The following is a 13495-nucleotide window of genomic DNA, read 5'->3' as shown; positions in this document are numbered from 1 at the left end:
ATCCATGGGAAGGTTGCTTTTCCCCCTCCCAATGTACATATGTTAACTTTAACTTTTCATATGTACGTCTAGAACATGCTGAAATATTTATTTGGTCCATTTAAAGGCAGGCACCTCCAAAAGCAGATGGGACGAGGGGAAGGACCAGACTCGAGGTCTGCGATGCGCAACCAGCCCTCACCCAGCTCCGTGAGGAGAGCCGTGGGGCGGCCCCGAGAGCCGCCGTGGGCCCGCGGAAGGAGGCGGCATTGAAAGCTGTCCCCACGGCTAGCTTTTTACGGAGGGAAAAGGCAAGGTTTTACGCCCCGTGGACCCACGCAGGACGCTGCCGCTGCCGCTGCCGCTGCCGCTGCCCCTACGCCCGCCTGCGCCCGCGCCCCCACAGACGGGGCGGCCATTTTACCGCCGGGCCCCGGGCCGGCCCTGCGAGGCGCACCGCCCGTCCGCCGGGGCCGGGCCGCCGCCATTTCTGCGCGGCGGGGGGCGGGGCTAGGCCGCGGCGGGGCAGGCGATGGCGGCGGCGGGAGCGCTGCCCGCTGCGGCGGGGCGGCTGGGGCGCGCCGTGGCGGCCGCGCCGGAGGCCCGCCTGGAGAGCGTGCGGGCGCTGACGGCCCTGTTCCGGGAGGCGCAGCCCAGGTAGTGGGGAGGAGGGGCCGCCCGCGGCCACGTGGGCCGGGGGAGGGAGCTCCGGCCGCGGGAGGCGGCGGTGCCGGCGGGCCTGGGTGGTCCGTGTGAGGGGCAGGCAGGGCTCGCCTCTACTCCGAGCGCAGTCCTGCCCCTCGGGTTGTCGGCTGCGGGCTCCGCTGCGAAAGGGGCCCTCAGTGCCCACAGAGGAGCGGCCAGGTGCCGCCGGTTCCTGCTGTGAAATCTACCCCCCCCCCCCCTCGCGCCCCGGCGGCTCTTCGTGTGGGACCCGGCGGTCACCTTTGGGGCCTGGGGCCAGTGGGAGTGACCTGTCCCTTCTCCACTCCTTTCCCTTGGGGTCCCATGGGGAGCTGGCAGTCCGCTTGCGTCCCTGTGCCTGTGGTGGGCCCAGGACAGGGGGGAAAGCTTTGTGTCTCCCAGTTGCAGGTGACAACGGTTGCAAAAAGCCGTGGTGAACCCGGCAGGGTGGCTAGGAATGCGTAAGATGTGCCCGTGTGAGGCCTTGCTGGGTGACAGTTTCATGCCCGCACGAGGCCAAGGCCTTGGGACGAGGGTGGTGGTTGTAGGCCTCGGTGACTGAGGGCATGTGCTGTGCAGCAGGATGGGCCGTGGTGGCTTCAGTGGGAGGAGAGGTTGGATGCCCCTTAGTAGCTTTAAGATAGGGAGAGAAAGCATGGGGTTACTGGAGAAAGCCAGGGGCCGGTGTGGAGCGTTGATGTGCCTGTAAGGTTGGGGGGAGCTCTGCAATACCGCACAGCACCGCTGGCTTTGGCAGAGGTTGGGCATGCAGAGGTTCAGCTGCGTGACTGGGCTTAGAGTAATGGTTTTCGCTCCTCCTGGAAGGTGGGAGGAGGCATAGGTTGGTGTGAAGCTTGTGCTCACTCCTCCTAACAGTAGTTGTTTGAAGATTATTACACGTAAGAACGAAGAAATCAAACTTTTTAGCTTAGCATAAAATTCTGGTGGTGTTTTGTTTTATTTTGTTGTTTGTTTTTTTTTTTTAAAATTCCCAACAGTATTTTTGTTAACTAAATCCACATTTAAAAGTTGGGGGGCAAGATGTACTTACAAATATTCTCTTATGATCTTTGTTTGTACAGGACACCTGGTGTTCATCTCAGTTTCTCTAGGAAGAAAGGAGGACCTGTGCAAATTTTGGGCTTACATGCTGATACTTTCTCTGCCTGCTTCTTGCCTTCATCCCTGAAACCTCTGCCACTGTGTTTGACAGAGGAGTAGATATTCCCCAAAATAGCCAAGTTTTGTGGGTGCAGGTGGGCTGGAAGAGAGACACTGTAATTGCCCTTGCGGAAGGACAAAGGTGTAGTGTTAGCTTACATCCTATAGGATGTGACAGAGTGGATCTGAGAGCGACTTTGGCAGTAAATTTGCCGGCTGTGGAAAATACTGTTGTTGCTGCTGTTGAACCAGAAGACACAACCCAATGGATGTTTGATATTTGAAGTTGTGATATTTGGTGACATTTCTTTTGTTATTACGTGATTGTTCAGTGCTTGTGGAAACAAAATAACTAAAAATATGAGTTCTAGTGGTCTGTAATTCAGAAGCAAATAAGGTGAGGAAATAATGCCCCAACTACGAGACCATGGTGTGGAATTTGGGAGACTTGAATTCAGCTGTGTGCTTTACTCAAGACTTCCAGTGCTTTTGAGCAGATGACTTGATTTCTCTGTGCTTTCCTTACTAATCTACAAAAGGAAGAAAATGGCTTTATTCTATTAGCAGGAATATTGTGAAGTTAAATACTTTAAAGGCTTGTTAGGGACTCTGCTTACAGGAGTGGAATTGTGTAAGTACCTAAAACATAGAGTGGAAATACAGAATTGCAGACTTCTGGGTTGTTCATATAATTCCTAATTTCATGATTTTTTGAGCCATGGCCTTTTGAACAGGGTTGCATTAATGTTTTTAACTCTGTGTTCACTAGGATGTTATCTTGTGCAGTTTCTATTTTTAACAATCAAACACTTAGGTCTTACAAGGAGTGACAATAATCTTCGTTTCGGCATGGATACATGAATTCTGACTCTTTGTTTTGACTTAACAAGAAATTTTGCATGTCTTCCTTGTTTGAGAGCTGGGCTGCTGTACCCTTTGCTTCTGCTTCCTTTTGTATTCCTGCAGAATACTTCATGCTGAAATCAAGGACAGGTGGCAGTAGCAAATTGTGAAGATCCTGTCTTAGGCAACAAAACATAGGAAACGGACGTTTGTGGAATATCCACAGAGCAGTTCTGAATGAATTTCAATGCCTGTTTACAATAGAAGGTATTTTTTAATCTGAAAGCTACTTAGCAGGCTCTTTGCTAGTTTTGTAGATTAATATTTAAAGATTAGGGAAGAGGTTATGGAAGGAAAATATTTTCCTTTTCAAAAATACATTTTAAATACTTGTAGCTGCTATTTTTATCTGTATGTGAATCTTTGTTGTACTGCTGGAAAAGCATTATTTTTTAAAACAATGGTTGTAAGCGTTGCTGTGGAACAATTACCTGAAATCACTCTTGACTGATTTCTTAATGTTAGCTAAACATTTTCTGCCCTCCTCACTAATTTGAGAATTTCGGTTTTTGTGCAGAAGGATGATTTTAATTAAAATTCCTTTGTAGTACACACTCAAATTGCAATGATGTATAAATGCTTAAGTACCAGAGTTGCATTTAAATTTTCTCTCTATAGAATCTTGCTTTACCAAACAGCTTTTAAGTCATTCCTTGTTTGTTTGGAATAACTTTTGCTTGTTCACTTAGGCTTTTCTGTTCTAGGAGGAGGTTTGATTTCTGCCCAGAAAGATCTGGCTTGAGCACATTCATTTTCTTTCATAGTGCGCAAGAGAGATTTGGAGTTCTGTCTCTCCTCACGGATATGTAAAAATCCACATCTACTTCCACATTCACAGTGAGGACGGCACTTCCTTGTGTACCTCAGTTGCTCTGTTAGGACACGCAAGAGTTTAATCTTCATATTTTACTAGAAATGTCTACACTCTTAGGTTTTTTTTTACTATCAATCTAATATTAAGAGAAAAGTTGTCACAATGGCCCAGTATGCTTGTGATCCAGTATCTGACTAAAACTTCTGTTCTGCTGCATAACTCTGTAACAAGAGTAGAAACTTTTCCAGGATAAGAATAACTGTAAGGTGTCCTTTTACCGGTAGAGTCACAAGAAAGTGCACAAAAGTACTTGCAGCTTTTTTCATTTCTGTTTTACCAATTTCAAATAATTGAGTGTTGTACAGTAGTACGTCTTGCACTGACCACTGATTTCTCTATTTTGAAGTTGGGTCAGGAAATGACCAGTTTCATGTGATAATCCAACACATGGCATAGGCAAATATATAGGCAACTGCAGTTGGTCTGAGAGTTTTCCTATTTTAGAATAATTTCAGTGTTTAAAAACTCAGCTGACTAACAGCTAATGGTTCTGTATGGCATCTTCACTCAACAGAGAAAACATGGCTTTTGTGTGTTTGGGACAGGGCCTGGCTGGGTGCTCTTTTACCAGACTGTAGCTCTTGTGATGTTTAGAAAAACTTGTCTCTGTATGCATTTACCATGTGTACTGTGGTACGTCAGCCATTGAATCTTCTTTTGGCATGCACGCCTGTCATGAAGCGGCAGGAGCTGCATCACTTCTTGTAAGTCGAAGGTTCAAGTCCCATGAATGTCTTTTCTTATGTCTTAAACAAAACCAAATTCCAGACCTTCTTTCTGGTTATATAAGCTCCACTGTTTTCTTTATGACTGAGGGCCAGCTCTGCTTTTGGTCTTTGTTGTGCCACTTTGGTATTTTTGCCTCAGTATTACACCACTGTAAAATGTAGCTTCCTCTCCCCCCCCAAATAATTCTCATTGATGCTGTGGTGCTTTTTTTTAATGTTTTAATGTAGATGGAGATTGTGTAAGTGTATTGGTCTTGATCAGCTGTGAGGTTGTAGAATAAAATACATATTTCCTGGAGATCTGAAATCTAATGTTGTAGTAATTTAATGATGATGTTTGTGTACGTTGTTGTAACAGTACAAGTGCTCTCCCTTCTTTGTAAGTCTACTCCACACCCTAACAGACCTCAATATTGGATGCACTGTACTGTTAGTAAGATGTAGACGAACGTAAAAGTGTCACTATTGGAGCAACAAGAGCGATAAGAGGCTTAGAAAATGTGAACTGTGAGTCAAGGCTGAGAGAATCAGTTTTGTTTAGTCTAGGAAAAAGAACATGGCAGGAGCAGAGGTGGGAAATATGATAGTCTTCAGGCATGTCTAAGGGTGTTACAGGTAGGATGTGTAGGTGTGGCGCTTAGATATGGTCTAGTGGTGGAGTTGGCAGTGTTAGGTTAACGGTTGGACTCGATGATCTTAAGGGTCTTTTCCAACCTAAATGATTCTATGATTCTATGGTTTGGTTTATGGATGTGTGATCACTTATGATAAAGAGTAGGTAGAATTTGTAATGGTGCAAATGTTTAGACATTTGAGTGAGCAGCAGAACACAGGTAATACTGTATCATCCACTAATGTTTGATCAAGAAATGTTTAAATTCTCCTTTAGGAAGAGTTTTCTGTGTGAACTTATTTTGTTTAATATTACTTTCCATTTCATCTCACTTTCTTCTGTTCATAGCTTAGGAGGTATTTCTCAACCTTATGTCTCAGATCTTAACTTTCCTGTTTGATCTTGAGTACACGACAAGTCTGTTTAAGATTCAAGGAGGCTGCGTCTGGATTTCCCTTTTTTGACTGTGGCCAGAAGTATTGGATGAGCAAATTTATTGAACTCTCCTGTAGCAATGCCATAAACACTCTTTGGTGTGGCTTCTTTTCACCGGCATGTAGTATCAAAACTGAGTTAGCACTATTTGTAATGTGTTGCCCTCGTCTCCTTTCTGAATCAGGGGAAAGAGTATGTGAATAGCTGTAGTTTGGAAACGTTGTGCGTATCTGTATGACAGATCATCTGCAGATGTGTGTGTCAGTCGTGGGGGGTCTGGTGAATCTACGTGGTGCAGCAGCATCAGGTCTCTCATCTATTCATATAGTATCTGTCTGTATGCTTATGGTTTTGTAGTGTTGTTGTCCTAGGTCTTGATACTCTAAGAAGTGGCATGGTGTTTTTTGTGTTGGGGTAGTTGTCTGCTGAAGTAGACAGAGTTGACTTTCTCCCTTGGCTTTGATTCACACACTTCAGAATGATGCTAGTGCAGCCACCGACTTTTCTTCATGACTTCTCTTTCTCCCTCTGGTGAAATTTGTGGCAGGCTATTTTATAATGGAGCTTGTGATACCTTCTGAAACATCTAGTGCTGGACATCTAAACTGTGTTCATTAATTAAAGCAATTCCTAATTCTTAAAACAACACGCAGTGTCATGTATAAACATGCTAGCTATATGCATTAGGGAGACTTTTTTTTTTTTAACGAAGATTTCAAAGAGCTGTTGGAAAGCTGTGAGGAATACTAAGGCAACACAACTGTCTCACAGCCCCTTTTCTGAAAACGCTGGTGGGATGATTGTGTGCATGTATTTTGCTCTTTCTACTTGAAAGACCTTGTATACTATGGATAGTTAAAGATTGTTGCAAAAACATCTTCGGGTTTAAGAAAGAAGTGTAATTGTCATAATATAGGCTTTTTGATAGTGCATTTTTTTTTTGTTCACTACAAATTTATTTATTTCAGAGAAATGGCAAAAGAAAGTATATTTCGAGACCTCCTGGAAATCCTGATGAGCGCCTCAAGTGAAATTGAGCAGGCCTATAAGGACTCCTGTGAATTGGTAGAACTAGACACCTGCCTGCTGCTCATAGCAGAGTGTTTCAGATGTCTGAGGAATGCCTGTGTTGAGTGTGCCAAGAATCAAGATGTCATGAGGTATAGTTATGATCCATTTTAACCCATACAAAAATATAACCTTCTGATGTTTGTGTGGTTTTATATAGAGATTCTTATTTTACACTGCTGTGTTAGTTGATTTATTAACTGGTATTTCCTGCTTGATGCAATCACTTGAAATGAAGTATGCAAGAAACAAAAATAGCTGACCTATTTGTAGGTCAGAGTTTGGGGCACTGCTGAATAATAGAACAAAGTGTTTGTGTCCTTAGTACGAGTTGATTATGCAAATGATATAAGCCTTTTGGAAGTCTGACTGTAGAACTATCCTTTTTTCTCTTTCGTTTCTTTAATTTTTTGGATAACATAATAAGTAAATAGTCTTAATTATCAGTTGCAGGTTTAGTATGTTTTTTAAGGTACATTTAGATCTGTCTGGCACTCATGGCAAAGTATAACATGTAGAATTGTGCATATCAATCCTGATACATACACAGGTAAGCTGATATTAATGGATAATAAGTCAGTCTGGCTCCTTAAGTTATTTAGCCTCTCTTTTTTTGCCTGTGTCTGTTCCAACATTGAGGGGATGCATGGAATACAACCAGCTGTAGTTACTGAAAACCTGGTAGTCTACCTACTGTTTAAAAAAAAAAACAAAACAACCCCCAAAAAACCCCAAACAACAACAAACATCCCCCCCTCCCCCCCCAAGAATCCAAAACCAACCAACCAAAAAAAAAACCCCGAAAACCTGTTACAAGTTTGTTAGATCATGAAGAATTGTTGTGGAGTACAGCCTTAAAATTTGGTTTCTTGGGACTTGTAAAATTTGGTTTATTGAACTAAATATAATTTTGACATGGGACAAAGTCGCAACTTCGGTGCTGGGGCAGAATTTTGCTAATGCCACAAAAGTTGCAGGACTTTTCATAGAAGGCATTAGTTTTAGAATAAGGTAAATCTAAGTTCAGGCTCTTACTTTTTGTTCCTGGCAGTGCTAGCGCTCATGATCATGTTGTGGGTCAAGGAACTGATCTGACAGAAAATTTATATGGTGTTTTATAAATTTTTGCTGGGTGGATGTATAGCCAGACTGGGTTCCTTATTGTAACTTACTGTAGCTCCATAGTTACTCGTGTTAACAAAATGAGGGGAACAGAACTGCATGGCTGGGACTTGATAGGATTGCCCTTTTCAGTAGCATGGCAAATACAACCTAGTTATGGATATCTGAATTCCATAACTGAATTCCATTCCAAAAATGAGTCTTTACTAATTTTTACTTTCTAATGGAATTAGGATATCCATCCTGCTTCTGAACAAAAATGTGCTCTGCACTGGTTATACTTGTGCTGCGTACTTGCCCTCACTAGGCAGTTAGCATAGCCTTGCTCATTTAGGAAGCTGGATGCTAATAATTGTACTTTCCTTTAGACTGCAGGAGGGGGAAGGGCTGTGTGTATAGAAAGTTCTGACCATGTTTCTAACAGTGAAGGACTCAGTGGGTCACTCATTGGATACTGTTTTGGCTTTGTAGCAATGTGACAATTTATGCTCCTTTTAATACCGTACTGGGTGCTTTGGGCCAGCTGTATATTAGCCATATGTTTGTGTTGATTTTAAACGGTTACAAATGCACAACTTGTTTAGGAATTACATGTCCTGAATGATCAAAAGTTGTAAATGGAAGGAAAATTATGTGCCTTTGATGTTGGTTTGAAGTGTGCAACATTCAGATATTACAAAAAAAAAAAAAACCCAAACTACAAATTGGTTGATCAAAATCAGAACTGATTATTTCTAGGAAAGAATGCAAAGATTGTAAACACATGGATTGTATAACAGCTTTTAAACTATTGGGGGATATGAAGCTTTGTTCCTTCCAGGGTCAGTTTTTCTGCATTGTGTGCTGTGAAGAAATTTGGAGTCTGAAAGGAATGGGAAATGTTTTAGTAGCTTGTATGTATACCAGCGTGCATGTGTGTATTACATATTTATAAATGTATCTTTGGCTTCTTTTCTGTGTTAGAACTTAATGAGAAGGAGTATGTGTTTGTCTAGAAAACATCTGCAGAAGACAATTATTTAGCATTCATATGTGATATATTTTTTAAGTAACTCATGCATGGGTGTGGAGGTTTGTAGAGATGATATTGCCATGTTCTGAAGTTTCAGCCACTCTGTCTTGGCTGATCTCTTCTCAAAAAGCTTGACTACTAAAGTACAAGAAGTTAAAAGCTGAAAACTTCATCTGCTTATACTGTATTCTTTGACTTCCGTTTTTTACTCCTGTTGCATGCATATCCTGGCATGTGTGTTGTCTACCTCCAGGATTGCTGATCTTTGGCTGTAGAATTATTTTGGTGTTTTTGATTCCAAATGGCTTCACTTCACTGATTTATCTTCACTGTCACCATGTTTTTCCATGGAAGTGTTCAAGGTCCGGCTAGATGGGGCTTTCAGCTGCCTGGTGTAGTAGAAGATGCCCCTGCCTGTGGTGGGGAGGTTGGACTAGATGATCTTTAAAGGTCCTTTCCAACCCAAACCATTCTGAGATTCTACCTATGATTCCTTCTCACTGGAGAAAAGAAAAATGATTACTTGACCTTCCCTGCTTCCCTCTGAGATATTTGTGTTTCCCTTTGAACTGGCCCTGTTGTTTGATGGCCATCACTAATCACTTCGTTGATACTTAAAATCCTCAAAGTTATTACTAAGTACAGTACATTGACACTTTCCCTGAACATTTGAACTTCAAACAAAGCAACATTTTTACACAAATAAAGCTGTTTAAGTTACAGGAATAACCTGCTAATTTTTAACATCTGATTTAGAAGAATAGCGGACAGAGAGGAAAGGGTACTTAGCTCTGAAGGTACTGTGTCCAAAATTGTTAATATGCAGGCTAATGCAGTAAACCTGTTCGTTTTGCTTCTGATAGTAGCAACACTACTACTGATAGTCAGGCACAGTTAAGTAGGAGAAAATGTTTTTTATTTCAGAGTTTATGAAGAAGTTAAAGACTTGCTGTTAACTTCAGTGAAAAGCATTTTCACTTTATTTGAGTGTATTTCATATCAAGTGATTTGGTTTTTTTTCCCCAATTTAATAATAGGAACTTGGGTCTCATCTCTACATCTGTCCGTTTGATCAAATTGCTTCATGGAATAAAAATCAAAGAAGAATTGTTATTGACTGGTAAGGCTGTGGATTTTGTTAAATATATAGCCTGCGCTATATTTTTTTATGTGGGAAGTCTTGTGGTGGTATGATGTCACCTTACTGATGCATTTTTTTCATAAATAAGCTTAATTGTTTCTTGAATTGCAGTTAAGAATTGGGGGGTCCTTCTCTTCTGCTGCTTGAAAAAATTCTCAGCCCCAAGTCTAGTCCAATTGTATTTTCCCTCAACTGTTCCCTGTAGATTGTTAAAGGAAAGATATGTGGAAACTTCTTTAAAATTAACCAGGATATCTGAATTGCAAAAAGGAAAAGTTCCTGTAATACTTCCATTCAAAATATGTTCTGCTGTTTTACTGTCTTTTTATTTGATCTGCAAACATAGTGAAATGAAGAAATACTTCTTTTTTATTTTGATGACACTTGAAATAATTTATCTGATTCCAGGGAACGAATTTTGGCTGTGACTTTTTAAAATTATTTTTTAATTTTCATTTCTGTACTGTGGTTGCTGGCCAATCAGCGTAGTAACTACCAAGAACTAAGTACTGATTTGAGTAATGTTCACATTTACTTAATGGATGAGTGTTTTCTTTTCTTTTTGTGCAGTGAAGAGAAAATCTGACTATAGTATCCTTCCTCCTTAATGGCAGTTGTTGCTACTGATTTCTACCAAACTCATTTCACTGGATATGAAGGCATTTTCAGTAATTCTCTTCACAATCTGCCTTTCCCTGTGTGTGTGTGTGTGGAGCTTGATACAGGGTATTGGACCCCAGTCTTTACCGTCTGCGGTTGCAGAGAGTAGGGAGCATTTGGTTTCTCTTGCTACTTTTATTTCTTTTCACTCCCATTACTTGGATGAGGTTTTTACTGGGTTCCTGTTGCTGCTTTTCTATCATTTTGTGAAAGCAAGTGAAACTACTGTCATACAGTAACTTACCCTCAAACACCTTTATGAAGCTGGGAAAGAGCAGTGAAGTCCAGGATACTGTTTTTCCTTTTGCTGCTATATTTGGCTCAAAATGAAGCCTTTCAGGCATGTGATGGTATTATGCTTAAGCCACGTTCACTCCTTCACCCGTTGCTGGAATCCTTCTTCCAGGGAAGGATCAGTGATGTTAGCAGAGCCCTTCAGTGTGGGAAGACCAGGCCTAAACCCTGTGGGTGGCAAAAAGAGGGCTTGCTCAATGACCATGAAGAGGAGGAACTGATAGCACACAGGAGTGGCTCTCAAGCCGTGTCACAGGGTTGAACAGGGAGGACTGGGAAAAGGCATGGAGGGCGAGAATGTCCTGCCCCACAGTTGTGAACCCATTCATAGACCGGTAAGAGAAAAGGAAAAGCGATGGGAACTGAAATGCTGGTTTTGTCCAGCCTGACATTGTCCCTACTAGAGTCCTTGACAGCAGTAGGCTCGAAAGGCTGTCCTGGGGAAGTGGACTTCCCACCTTCAGCTTATTCAAAGCATCAGGAATTGTGATGTGAGAATACCACCTTTCAGTGGTGCCTCCCAGCATCTGCAGGAGAGTGAGCAGGATGTACCCCTTGTTGGTTACATACATGGCCTGAGGTTTCCTCTTCAGTCTTGTGGCTGCTGACCCCTCCTTGATGGATTATCATATGCATGTGTGCTGTTCTCCTGCTGCTGGGATCTGAAGAACCAGCAGTGAATGTTACTCAGCAAAAAAGAAAGGAGGGGGTGGAACCCAGTAATTTGATTAACTGCTTCAGACTCCTTTTGCTAGCAAGAGGATGTTGTAAAATCTCTTTTTATCACCATTGAAAATTAAAGGGGGCATTGACCAGAAGGTTTTTGACAGTATTTCAATAAAAAGTGTTTTGTGACTGTTACTCTACATAGCTGTTCAACAAATGAGTTTGAGTTGTAACTGAAATTTGATGTATTGACCCAGGATAGATGATTCATTTGATACTCTATGTAGTATTGATCTCATTGGGAAACATCTGTGATGAGCATGGCTGAGGTATTCCATTTATGTTAGTACAACAACAAAAAAAATCATAGACAAGCAAGTGTTGCTAATTCCTTGCTGAGTGATCTGATGAACTTTGTTCTAAGTGAAAATTAAGCTAGTTCCTAGAGCACCAGCTCCTTCTACAGGGTATACCTTGGAAGTTAAGTTACATTCAACTGTGGATTATTAGTCGTATTTTCAAAAGCGAGGCAGATTGCTAAATTGGACTTGGATAGCACTGTTGAAACAAAAGAAACCCATGAAATTAGTAAATGTTACTGCATTTATTTACTGTATTTCTGCTTCATGATTCTCCTCCTCATATTTCATATAGGAAATTGGGTCATAAGGCTAGGGTAGCATGTGTATTTTGTTCTAGCAGATAATTAGGTGTTAAGTGGAATATTTCAAGTTGTTCATTTGGATGTGTGTCCCATTTCCTCCTTTAAATGGCTGCTTGGATTTGATGATCCCTCTCCGTGCCTGTTGTATCCTTAAGGTATTTTAAATACCTTCATGTTGCTTCCATAGCAACAAAATACAAGGATAAAGAGGTAATGCTGTATTGCAGTGAACAACACTAATGTTTCAGTTCATGTCACTGTGAAAAATTCCCAGAGCAAGTCATTGTAGGCTAAATAAATTTGAAGTTCCAACATTATTATATTTATAAAGAAGAGAGATTGAAAATTCTTTATGCAGACTTATTTTAACCTGATCTGTGATATGTTTTCACTCTTTTATCTATTGGTAACTGTTAAGACTTGTAAGTCTCTGAGTGGTGTGGTAATTTTTGTAGGAAAGTTCAGTGTAGTACAATTTGTAATGGATAAAACCAGAAATGAAATGAAGGTTATATTCTCTGGCCACTACTGTAACCAGTGTGGTGGTTCTAAGGGAGGGGACAAACTGCCTGTTCTAACAATACAGGAGTGATCAAAGCAGCAAAAAAGGAGGTGCTGTGCAAACTGGTGTGATTAAAAACTGTTGCTAAGATTCATTCAATTAAATTAAATCCAGACTCCTTTGCATCTTCTCTGCTAGGAGAAATACTTTTTTTAATAGTTTATCTGAGGCCCAAGTGTTACATACATGGTTAATTTGGCTCCTCACTTCAGTATATTTACTGAAACAACTCTACTGCAAGTTTTCAGCATATCTTTTTTTTTTTTTACACTATAAAAAGTTAGATAAATTCCTGTACACTTGTAATGTACTTGTCCTAGCCAGCTGTGGAAAAAGTTGTTGTTTTGAGTACATGATATGCCACTAAGGCAGTGGGCCAGAAAACCTGAAGGTGAGTTAGTATGTCTGTCCTGGAATAGCTCTTTAAGGCTTCAGATAGGTTTAAAAATAGCTAGTTAATTCGTACATATGGCATATAAAGATTGCCCAACCCCAACTGCAAGCCAGCCACCCCTGTAATAATAATCTTCTTTCTTTTTAATAGATATATTAAAAGAACATTTTTAGGCCTTTCCCATATAGTGTTGCTACAGATAACTGTTTGTCCCCACTCTTCCTCCCTTTTTACTTCCCAAGTTAGTTTTAGTTGCATTCCATAGCCTAGTTTCTCTTCTCGTGATTGCTTACAATACATAGTAGTAATTTGTCTTGAGCAATTCATATTCTGTAGTGCTTAGGGAAGGGACCCTGCTCTAAGGAGTTGCACAGTGAAAGCCAACAGCTAGGTGAGTGCAGGGGGTTGATGAGCAATGATGCTTAACAAGTGTTTAACAATTTGTAGCCCTTCTTCTGGGCAGCGTCAAGACTGATTTGTGTCAGATAAGTTACACATCCTTGTAAATGTGCTCTGTTTTCTTACTGCTCCAGCA

The 13495-nt window shown here is 41.3% G+C and overlaps 1 protein-coding gene across 2 annotated transcripts in view; it reads left to right on the top strand.

Annotated features, from left to right (window-relative positions):
- The first annotated feature begins 511 nt into the window (after positions 1-511).
- The window catches only part of ATXN10 (ataxin 10), a 105638-nt gene continuing 92654 nt past the window's right edge, over positions 512-13495 (top strand). The window contains exons 1-3 of one of the 2 annotated variants that reach the window (XM_050915129.1): positions 512-636; positions 6346-6537; positions 9617-9699. In XM_050915129.1, the coding sequence (XP_050771086.1) occupies positions 512-636; positions 6346-6537; positions 9617-9699 (400 nt within the window). Of the gene's footprint in view, positions 637-2085; positions 2222-6345; positions 6538-9616; positions 9700-13495 lie in introns of those variants that run through there. The other variant, XM_050915130.1, reaches the window with a different exon arrangement.

This window comes from Gymnogyps californianus, chromosome 1 (genome assembly GCF_018139145.2).
Source record: "Gymnogyps californianus isolate 813 chromosome 1, ASM1813914v2, whole genome shotgun sequence".
Lineage (NCBI taxonomy): Eukaryota > Metazoa > Chordata > Aves > Accipitriformes > Cathartidae > Gymnogyps > Gymnogyps californianus.
Note: the sequence above shows the minus strand (reverse complement) of the source record. Positions and strands in the feature narration are given on the sequence as shown.